This window comes from Phocoena phocoena, chromosome 14 (assembly GCF_963924675.1).
Source record: "Phocoena phocoena chromosome 14, mPhoPho1.1, whole genome shotgun sequence".
NCBI lineage: Eukaryota > Metazoa > Chordata > Mammalia > Artiodactyla > Phocoenidae > Phocoena > Phocoena phocoena.
In genome coordinates, this window is record NC_089232.1 from 69,867,690 (window position 1) to 69,879,820 (window position 12,131).

Here is a 12,131-nt window from a genome sequence, read left to right on the forward strand (position 1 = left end):
GACTCATCACAATTTGTTTAATCACTCACCCGTGTAAGGATATTTGGGTCGTTTTTAGTTTTTGGCTATTACAAATAAAGTTGCTATGAACATTCGTGTACAAGTTTCTGTGTGTACATAAGTTTTCATTTCTCTGGGATGAACACCCAGGAATGTTACTGCTGAGTCAGATGGTAAGTATATGTTTAACTTTATAAGAAACTGCCAGACCTTTCCAGAGTAGCTATACTACTTTAATACATTCCCACTAGCAATGTAAGAGACCCAGTTTCTTTGCATCCTCATCAGCATTTGGTGTTCTCACTATATTTTATTTTGGTTGTACTGATAGGGCATGCAGTGATATCTCATCATCATTTTAACTTGTCTTTCTCTACGGCTAATGGTGTTATACCCTTTTTCATGTAGTTATCTGCAATCCATATATCCTCTCTGGTGAAATGTCTATTTGTGTCTTTTGCCTATTTTCTTTCTTTTTTTTTAGCTGCAGCGTGCAGCATGCAGGATCTTAGTTCCCCAACCAGGGATCAAACCCATGTCCCCTGCAGCGGAAGCACAGAGCCCTAACCAGTGGACCGCCAGGGAATTCCCTCTTTTGTCTATTTTCTAATTGGATGGTTCCCCCCACCTCTTTTTTTTTTAACTATTGAGTGTTGAGAGTTCTTTTACATGTAAGTCCTCTGTCAGGTTATGTGGTTTGGGAATATTCTCCCAAAGAGTCCGCCTGCTTGATGCAGGGGACACGGGTTCATTGCCCCGGTCCGGGAAGATCCCACATGCTGCGGAGCGGCTGGGCCCGTGAGCCATGGCTGCTGAGCCTGCGTGTCTGGAGCCTGTGCTCTGCAACGGGAGAGGCCACAACAGTGAGAGGCCCATGTACCACAAAAAAAAAAAAAAAAAAAAAAAAAGGTATACAGGTTTGGAAGGAAGACATAAAACTGTCTTTGTTCACAGATGACATGATCATCTATGTGGAAAATCTGAAAGAACTGGTCAAAAAAAAAAGTAGAAACAACCTAAATGTTCATCAACTAATGAATGGGTAAATAAAATGTAGTATATTCATACAATGGAATATTATTCAGCCATAAAAAGGAACGAAGTACTGATATATGCTACAACATGGGTGAACCCTGATAACATCATGTTCAGTGAAAGAAATCAGACACAAAAGATCACATATTGTAATATAATTCCACTTATATGAAATATCCAGAACAGGAAAATCTACAGAGACAGAAACTAGGTTAGTGGTTACCCTGGATGAAGGGTTTGGGCAGGATGGAAAGAGGCTGCTAAAGGGTATGGGTTTCTTTCCAGAAGTATAAAAATGTTCTAAAATTGTGATCATGGTGAATATACCTTGCAAATATACTAAAAAACTATTTAATTGTATACTTTAAATGGGTGAATTATAAGGTATGTGAATTATGTCTCAATAAAGCCATTACAAAACAAGTAAACAAACGGAAAACATGACTAGGCTTAAAAAAACAAACTAAAAATTCCAATGGCGATTCATTATAACCAGAACCAATCCCAAAATCCTTACCCTGAAGTTTACAAAGTATTACAGGATTTGTACTTTTCACCAGCCCCCCCCCAAATTTTGAGGCACTCTTTTCCCTGACAGCTAGAACCACATTTTTTCATGTCTCCAAATTCACAAGCTTGGTCTCACTAGAGAGCTTCTGTACTAGCTGTGCCCACAGGCCTGTACATGGTTGGCACCTCATCTTTGTATTTTAACCATCACCTTATCAGAAGCCTTCTCTGCCCATCCAATTTAAATAGTCATCCAGTCTCTCTCTATTCCATCTCCTTGCTTTACCTCTCTGCAAAGCACTTATTACAGATTTATTTACTGTCTTCCATGTCCTCTAAAATGTAGGTTCCATCAGAGATTTGTCTGTCTTGTTCACTGCAAAATCCAGAGTATCTACATGGTGAATAAACACTCAAATGTTTGTTAATGAGTCAGTATTTCAGAATCTTACCTAGCAGTCCTTTATTATATTTTAGAATCAAGGCATTCCAATTTAGTTACGTGACCCTCAAAAACGTACATTTTTAAAAATAGTGCTTATATGTCTAAAAATATGAGTAGCAAGGAATGTAAAAGAACTACCAGGGCTTCCCTAGTGGCGCGTGGTTGAGAGTCCGCCTGCCGATGAAGGGGACACGGGTTTGTGCCCCAGTCTGGGAAGATCCCACATGCCGCGGAGCGGCTGGGCCCGTGAGCCATGGCCACTGACCCTGCGCATCCGGAGCCTATGCTCCGCAACGTGAGAGGCCCGCGTACCACAAAAAAAAAGAACTACCAATACGTTAATATTCCTTACATTTAATCACAGTGTGCATTATATGTTCATATATCTGACACCTATCCATTTATCCATCAATTCAAATATATACTGAGGGTCTAGCATGTGCTAGGCATTATGCAAGAACACACACAGAACATGGGTCTGGAGTCAGATCCAACTTTATTGTCAGGTTCCAATCCTTCCAGCTGAGTGACCTTGAAGGTATTTAACCTCCCTGGATCTTTGGGGTTTTTTTTTTTAACAAACAAAGTAGTAGGGATAACTAAAGTAAAATTTTATAATTAATTTGTATTTATTATAGATAACCCCAAAGAATCTATAGTATAAAAATATGCAAACATGTAATAATATCATTATATGTGACCCAAAATTTAATTGTGCTTTTAAAATGTCCTAAGTCAAAACCATCTCTCTAGAGATGCTCCATGTCTATGGTATTCAGAGCTCTCTCAAGTTAATAGTTGTGTGTGTTTAAGCTATAATCAAAATTCCTTCACAAGCAAAACCCTGGCTTTGCCTGAAGCCTATTTCTGTATGAAAGTAATATAATATGTTTTTTTATTTAGCCAAGTTAAAGATTTGGCTGGACTTTTCAATTTTCTTAAGAGAATCTCAGCCCTGTCATACTAATTTCTGGAATTACACTTCTTCAGAGGGTGAAAAGTGTCAAGAAGACAAAAAGTAAAGAGACTAGGGGCTGATGCTGGGGATGGTGCAAACAAGTGAAATTTTAAACAGAGTAGAAGAAGTGAAGGGAATAAGGAAGTGAGCGGAATAAGGAAGTGAGCCATGCAAATATGTGGGAGCAACGGTATTGCAAGAAGGGGAAAGAACAAGTGCAAAGGTCCTGAGGCATGGTTGAGGAATAGAAAGGAGATCAATGTGACTGGAATGGAAGGGGTGAAGCCAGACTAGCAGGAGATCAGAGAGGTGGTGGGGCGGGAGTGCAGATCACGTAGGATCTTATAGGCCTCGGCAAGCATCGCAGCTTTTCCTCTGAGTGAGATGGGAAGTCTATTGGAGGGTTTTACGAAAAGAAATAACTTAATCTGGGTTTAAAAAAAAATTGTTCTGTCTACTGTGTTAAAAATGGGTGTGTGTGCAAAAGCAGAGTTAGGAGGTAATGTAATACCTCTCCAAAAAAATGACATTTAAGAAAAACCATCTAATAGACTTGCTATCAATTCTATGTTGCATCCTTAAATTAGGTTAGACTACTAAAAGGCCACACGCACATGTATGCATTTGTATTTATTTATATACCTTCTTAGACACAATTTTATCTCCATTATCTCAATATTATGTCAACAAATTAGAATCATTACAAATAGCTTTATGAAAACTTATTGTGTATTAGTTATGACCTGTTCTTTCCTGCTTTCTTTACATTATTTCTGAAAAGAATAACTTACTTTTTTTGTTGGTAGCCCTCCCTCCCTGCCCTTTTTGTGTTGGACACCAAGAAGTTTATAGGTAAATTTTACAAATTAAGCATAGCAAATGAGTTGTCCTTTAGAGACAGTATATTTACATTTTTCTCAATTCCAAATTCTTATTTTATCTTTTATTAATCTATTTAGTTACAAGTTGCCTTGAAACAGATGTAATTATAAATGTTTTCATGAAAAAACAATAAAAATTTGTCCTATCACAGTAGAAATAGGTTCAGTTCTTTTGTAAATTGCAAAAAGAAGTATAAATTAACTAATAATTCTACCCCACTAGGGAGGGGTTAAAGTTTCCTACCTAAAATCCAGGCTAAAAATGTACTTATCCAGGGCTTCCCTGGTGGCGCGGTGGTTGAGAGTCTGCCTGCCGATGCAGAGGACATGGGTTCGTGCCCTGGTCTGGGAAGATCCCACATGCCGTACAGCGGCTGGGCCCATGAGCCATGGCCTCTGAGCCTGCGCGTCCGGAGCCTATGCTCCGCAACGGGAGAGGCCACGACAGTGAGAGGCCCGTGTACCGCAAAAAAAAAAAAAGAAAGTACTTATCCAAGACAAAGAACATACAGGACCAGGCTTCCAGTAGTGTCTAACAGCTATAATGTAGGAGGGATAGAAAACTTGCATTTCAATTTTTATCATAAGTAATAACAATTTAGGGGAAAAAATCTTCCACAGCATTCTGCTATGAATGTCACCCCCAACACTAACATTCTTGGAACACTGTTACACCCAGCTCACGTCCCCATTCATTCATACTACACAACTAGCAAATTATATACACACTTCAGTGTCAAATCTATGACTAGATTCTCCACCAAGAAAAAAACACACTGCAAAGAAACTACTTAGCTAAATCTAAATCAATGGCACCTGGAGAGGAATTTTTATTTTTATATTATTATGCTGCTTAGTTATGACATACTGATAAAAAGATATTGAAATATTAATGGCCCTTCTGAAAAAGTAATCATGATTTCAAAACAAAATCAGAGTTTTTGTTTTCACTGATGGCATACTACTCCATCTGTTCTTTGATTTTTGTCCCCTCCATCTCCCAAAACTTCTTACAACCCCTCTTCCTTCTTTTTATATGCTCTCCTTGCTAAGTCTTTTAAAATTATCCTTTTCCTGGATCCTCCTATAATACCAATCCCTACCAAATGTTAATGCAATCAACAATTTTTTCAAAGCAGAAAGGGAGTCCCTGCCTCACTACCTCTAGGCTAATTGGTGACCCTCTGCCCAGGGCTAAAAATAGCCACAGCTGCTAATTCATGGTCAAATTATTTTTAGGTTTGCATAAAACCTAAAACACATACACCCAGGTCTAAAGACAGCAGGTTGACTCCAATCAGCAAAAGCAGGTGTTTATTATCTGAAGAGCAATTAAACACTGTATATATTCACATTACCTTTTTATGTCCCATATTACAGGTTTCTGAGCCTGTTTTCAAAACCACTTGGTCTTCCTCTCCTATTAAAAAATTTTTCTTCTCAGCCTATGTAGTATAATCAGATTTCTGAAATTATGAATCAATGGCAATAGAATTTTCCTTACATAAAATGACAGATGCACAGCTAAGAGAATGCTGTAAAATCTTATTTTTTCCCACTGACATATAATGAAAGGAGTGATATATCCCTAGGAACTAAAAGAGCTTATTTCCTTAATTGTTAGTCCCACACACAGGGTCAAAGAAGCCGTGTGCTCTGGCCGCTATTATGACAGTTATTTTTAGTCTGGACACTGACAGTACCAGAACAGGCCAGAGACGACATCAAGCTGCTCGGCAAGGCAGAGACCCCAAATTTCATAACTTTGTGCTTTTGGTAACATAATGAAGTTATTTACTTTATAAATTAGGATGTTAAATTTCTCACATTGAGTTTTATTTTAACAAGGCCTGGATTTCCTCACAGATATGCAACTTCTCTACACCCAAAATACTGTGAGTTTAATTTATGCTCGTCTTCATCGCCCAAAACGGGTCAAAAGTCAAAAGCCTGATACCTACCCTTGCAGAGCTTACATTACAGTGGGGACAGGGACAAACAAGTAAATATATATGTAATTCCAAATTGTGATAAATCTTAACAAGGTAAACAGGGTAGAGTGATGAAGAATGACGTAAAGGGGAGAGAGGAAGCAATCTTGGTAATCAAGGAGGTCTTCTCTATAGAGGTGATGTTTAAGGTAAGTGAGAAGTGAAGTATGAACAGAAACCAATCAAACAAAGTCATTCAGTCAACAAATATTTATTCAGCATCTGTATCTGCCAGGGTCTGTTGTAGGGGGTGGTTACATGACCACAAATCAGACAGATGGCATCCCCACCCTCAAAAAGCTGACATTCTAGTGAGGGGAACAACAATGAACACATTTTTTAAATATGGTAAACTTAGATACTAAAAAAATACTATGACTAAGATAAACATGATAGTGCCTAAAGGACTGGGGTGGCTTTAGTTTGTCATCATGCAGGGCCTCTCTCAGAGGCTAACAATGAACTGAGATTGAATGAGAGAAGGCAGCAACACAAAGATCTGATAAAAAGCATTCCAAGCAGAAGGAACAGGTGAATGACAAGGGCCCACAGATGGGAATATGCTTGGCATGTTCAGGAAAGGAAAAAATGACCACAGTGGCTGGAGCAAAGCTGGTAAGAGATGAGGTCAGAAGGGGCAGTAGCCAGAAACTGGAGTTTTCAAATTCATTTCTGTTGAAATGGGAAGCCTCTGGAATGGAGTGGTACTTCAGAATGCTTAGTCTAGCTACACTTGGGTGGGTTAAGGGGGATCTACAGGGTATGTACAAAGGTCCTAAACTGGAGAAGAGCTTGCCATGTTCATGGAATTGAAAGGAGATCAGCTGTGGGGAGAGACTATATATACAGGGAGCATAAAAGGAGGTCAGAACAGCGGGCAAGGGACCACTCTGTAAACTGTGGAAAGGAGTTTGGATTTGGAATTTCGGCTTTCATTCGAAATGCAAAGGAAAGTCAAAATGGTTATAAATAGGGGAAGGAATGACAACCATGATCATATTTATATTTGAAAAAGGTTACTAAGGCTGTTACCTGGGAAAAGTACTGGAAGAAGGCAAAGGGGAAGTAAGGACCTGTTAGAATATTAAAAGCCTACTGCAATGGTCCAAAGAATAGGTAATGGTGGCTTGAACTAGGGGGTAACAACGGAGACATCAGATTGTATTTGGATTCTAGACATATTTTAGAGATAGAATCAACAAGACTTGCTAAACTGGATGTTGGGGTTAAGGGAATGGGAAAACTCAAAGACAGCTCCCATGTATCTGGCACTTTATGTAGATAAATGTTTAATTTCTCTACAATATGATACTAACTGGTTTCTGGTAACTGTGCTGATGTTAAAATCTGCTGCTGGTACAAGAGACAAATGTTGACAGTAGCAAACATTTCTGACCCCCCCGCCAAAAAAAAACCCAAAAATAACAACAACAAAAAACCGAAAGAAAAGGCAGACTTAAAGTAACTCACTATGACTGTTTCCCTGGCAGGACCCACTACTCTACGGAAAATGTAGATAGCAAAAGACGCTTCGGTAGAAACTTTCTAGAGATCTGGGATTTTAAAAACCATAGCTAGCTGCTTCTCAGCCAAACAAGCTACTTTCAGGCCCACATACAAGTGCCTTGGACAGGTGAGACCCTTATGTAACAGTTAAACTAAAAGATTCCTAGAAAGAAATGAGTGAAGACCATTCGAGTAAGAAAAATAAGACAAAGCTTTAGCACAGACTAAAGAAAGTTTCCAAAATTAATATTCAATCACAGAACAATTTTTCATGCTGAAACAAGAACCTGAATATATTCATTCAAACTAAAGAGAGATAAAAATCACTGTGCTTTTTAGTAGCAACTGGAAGCAAAGTACTGAAGTTGAGAATAGCATTTTGAATTTTGGTATCATCGTAAGTTAATAGTAATGGGGTTTTTCCTCCTAAAAGCTTTCTTCAATCACTGCAGCATATCCCAGCAGATCTCTTAACCTGGAGCTACATGACTTTTTTCTCCCTGGAATATTAACATGCATATCAACTCAAGCAAAGAAAACAAAATCAGCTGGCCTAATGCTAACCTCTTGAAAACTATTAATCACAAATTTTAACCAGTCACTCATTCCTAATCTTTACAAGAAAATGGATATTTAAAATTAAAAGCAGGGCTTCCCTGGCGGCGCAGTGGCTAAGAATCTGCCTGCCAGTGCAGGGAACGCGGGTTCGAGCCCTGGTCCGGGAAGATCCCACATACCGCAGAGCGACTAAGCCCGTGCACCACAATTACTGAACCTGCGCTCTAGAGCCCGCAAGCCACAGCTACTGAGCCTGCATGCCTAGAGCCCATGCTCCGCAACAAGAGAAGCCACCGCAGTGAGAAGCTCGCACACCAGAAAAAAGAGCAGCCCCCGCTCGCCACAACTAGAGAAAGCCCGCGTGCAGCGATGAAGACCCAATGTAGCCAAAAATAAATAAATAAAAATTAATTTTAAAAAAAAGTAGTCGGGCTTCCCTGGTGGCGCAGTGGTTGAGAGTCCGCCTGCCGATGCAGGGGACACGGGTTCATGCCCCGGTCCGGGAAGATCCCACATGCCGCGGAGCAGCTGGGCCCGTGAGCCATGGCTGCTGAGCTTGCGCACCCGGAGCCTGTGCTCCGCAACAGGAGAGGCCACAACAGTGAGAGGCCCACGTACCACAAAAAAAAAAAAAAAAAGTAGTCAATTGTATACATGAAAACCTAAACTACATCAAATTTTCCTTCTAAAGTGTTATAAACTCTAAATTATAAATGTTGCCATTTCTCTGCTATACTTGATTTTATAGGTACTCTAGAAATCTTTTCTAGATTAATCTTGAAGGCTACACTGGAGGACTTATTATTTCAAAAGAGCACCTTCTGAGGAAGGCTCTCTTTTTAAAAACAAGCATTACGTGTTACTCTTTACTTCTAAAAGCTACAGAAACTAAAATGGTAAGAGGAGGGAAAAATGTTTAAAGCCACAGGTCAAGAAACAGAAGGGAGAGTCTGTGGAGGACAGAGTGTAGGAGGAGGAACAGGACATATTCAGTAGGGCAAAGGTTTTATATATTGTATGAAGAAAAATATGTCTTAAAAAATATTGTTTTGTACGCTCCTGTGTCTGTCATATACACACACATATACATGTACATGTATATTGAGTCACAGAGTCACAATGTAAAACGTATCTTACCTACTGTCAAAAAAGTTTGAGAATTATTGGCTTAAATAATAATTGTATCCCCTATACAGAGGGGATACAGTTAAGAAGAGAGCCAATCAGTCTGGCAAGGCCTAGGAGGGCGCTTGAAACACAAATGTTATATAGGGACAAGGTCGGAATAAGACGTGAGGGGCTGGTTGAAATTCAGAATAAGTAATTGACATCCTTTCCCTTGAGATCACATTAATTATAATGAAATAGAATATGAGGCATTTTTCATTTGCTGGGTTATTTCCCAGTTAAAGAAAAGAAAAAATCAATGATCATCAAGTGGGTTGTGCTTCAAAGAGAATCATTAAATTTAGGAAATGCTTTAAAATGTCTAGATTTTATTTAAATTTGTACTAAATTTTAAAGATGTTATAAAGATTGTACTTCTAATTACATGGTCAGGTAATGAAGACATTCTGGTTAGACATACCCGACTTCTAATTATACCTAACTTTTTGAAACTGTCTTTTGGATTCTGGGACATTGTTCTCTCCTAATTCTCCTTTCTAACTCTCCAACTATGGGTTTGCAATTTCCTTTGCTAACTTGTTCCTCTGCTCAAAAATGTTACCATTCTTAGGGTTCTAGCCTCAACATGGGAGATCCCCAAATAATAATACCTACGATTTCTTGAACATTAATTATGCACTGGAGACTGCTCTAAGTGCTTTACATGTATCACTAATCCTCATAACCACTCTATGGTATGTCCTATTACAGTAAAACCAAAGATTAACATGAATTCATATGTAACACAACTGTTGACTGGCAATGAAGAAAGAAAAATGATAGTTACTGAAAAGAGCAGCAAAATCAATTAACAAACTACTATTTACAGGAGGCAGTATAGCAATTAAGAATGTCACTCTCAATCCTACATTCTGAGCATGTAATGCATCCCAGCTCTGTTATTTACATGCTGTATGACCTTGGTTAAATTATTTCAAAATGCCTCCATTTCATTATCTATAAAATAGGAATAACCCAAGAGAAAAGAAAGCATTTGCCTATACAAAGATCTGTGGCAGCTTTATGGTGAATAAACAAGTTATGATTTATCTTAACAATGAAAAACTACTTAGCAATAAAAAGTAATGAACTTATTGATACACATAAAATCATTGATAGTTTTCAAAATAACTATGCTGAGTAAAGAAGCCAGACCCCTCCCCTCAAAAAAGACAAAGAAAAATAACACATTACATGACTGCATTTGTATATAGTACTAGAAAATGGAAACAGGTCTATAGTGACAGAAAGCAGAAAAGTGGTTGCCTAGGGACTGGGGATAGGAAGGCAAGATTACAAAGAGGCTTAAGGAAACTTCTGAGGTGATGAATATGTTCATTATCTTGACTGTGGTGATGGTTTCACAGATTTATATATATGTCAAAGCTTACCAATCTGTATACTTTAAATATGTGTAGTTTATCATATGCCAGTTATACCTCAATAAGGCTGTTCAGGAAAATTTTTTTTAAAAAGGAATAATATATCTCTCACAGGGTCATTGTGATCACTTAATATTCACTGAAAAATGCTGCTATTATAATTTTAAAGTCTATGATTCATACCTGAATACAAATTTAAAGAATTTTATTGTGCTTCTATGGGGCAAATCCTATACAAACTAATGAAAATAATAATGCCTAAACTAACACACCATTGTAAAGCAATTATACCCCAATAAAGATGTTTAAAAAAAATAATAAAAAAATAATGCCTATAAAAAGTTATAAACACATTAAGTACATTTTTAGCTTAAAGACTCTCCAAACAACAAAAAGATTATATTAATTTTTATATAGTGTTTCTGAGCAAAGTATTGTGCTAAAGGCATTACCTAGATTATTTCATGTAATCCTTATAACAATATTTTGAGATAGGTGATATTATCTCCATTTTACATATGAAGATATAAGGGCCTCACAGTGGTATGTAACTTACCCAAGTCCATATAAGTAGAAAAGGTAAAACACTCAAGCCAGATCTCACGGACTCCGAAGTCCATGGCAACAATTTTTTTTTTACGTCACTGAAAGAAGGTCACCTGACTACTGGCTTAGAATGGGAAGTTTCCTAGAATTTAAACAGTTGACAAGGAAGGAGTTCACTGCCTAACCTTCAGGAACTTAACATTCTACTACATAAAGTGAATAAATTAGCATTACTTACCATATCTGTAGCTTGATCTTCTTTCCTTGTAATTCAACTGTTTTGATCTTAAAGTCTATTCCTACAACATAGAAAAAAAAAAAGGTAAATCGTATCTATGGCTCTGAACATGGCTATACTAAAATTAATTGGTGTAAAAACACACTTTCAAAATTTGTTTGTTTGGTTCTGGAAATTTACTATGTATGCAATTCTGAGCAAAAGTGTCCAACTGTAAACCTGTGTGATATAAGATCCAAAACAGTAGAAGAAATAGTTATATACAGAGATTTTATAATTAGGAAACTAAAAAAATATTTTTTAATATCTAATATTTTAATGCAAAAGAATAAAAAGATTGTTTCCTATTAGCAAAAAACATACCCTTCACTAGCTTCCAGAAAAGAATACTACCAGGGATAAAGAGGGTCGTTTCATAATAATGAACAGGTCAATGAATTAGAAAGTGTAAAAGTACTAGATGTTTATGCATCTAGTAACACAGTGTGTCACAGTACATGAAGCAAAAGTATTATAGGTTCCCCAGGATCTGTCTGCTCTTTAACTAACTAAAATCTTCAACTTGGCCCTTTCAGTTTGTTTCCCATACCCAATTAAAAGAAAAAAAGAGGGCCATTTGTCTGACACTTACAGACCTCAGACTATGTCTACAGCCCATATTTTTGTTTCTCTAGGAATTACTGAGAAAATCGTCCTAAAATGACCTGGTTGTCAAGAACAACTCTGAACAGGACTGAACAATCCCAGTTAGGCATAGAATTTGTTAATTAATCTTAATGACAAACCTGACAACCAATACTATTTCAGAAAACTTTCCTGAATAGAAGTGAAATTAGGACAGTCTGAAAGCTCTAAACCCTTTGTGATGGAAACCAGGTAACACTGGAAAACTTCCAAGAATTTAGACTGTTTTA

At 37.6% G+C, this 12,131-nt stretch overlaps 1 protein-coding gene across 1 annotated transcript in view; it reads right to left on the bottom strand.

The window, feature by feature from the left end:
* The window catches only part of RAB10 (RAB10, member RAS oncogene family), a 73,489-nt gene that overhangs the window by 12,208 nt on the left and 49,150 nt on the right, over positions 1–12,131 (bottom strand). Inside the window, exon 2 of the mRNA XM_065891683.1 lies at positions 11,218–11,278. Coding sequence (XP_065747755.1) covers positions 11,218–11,278 — 61 coding nt within the window. The remainder of the gene's footprint in view (positions 1–11,217; positions 11,279–12,131) is intronic.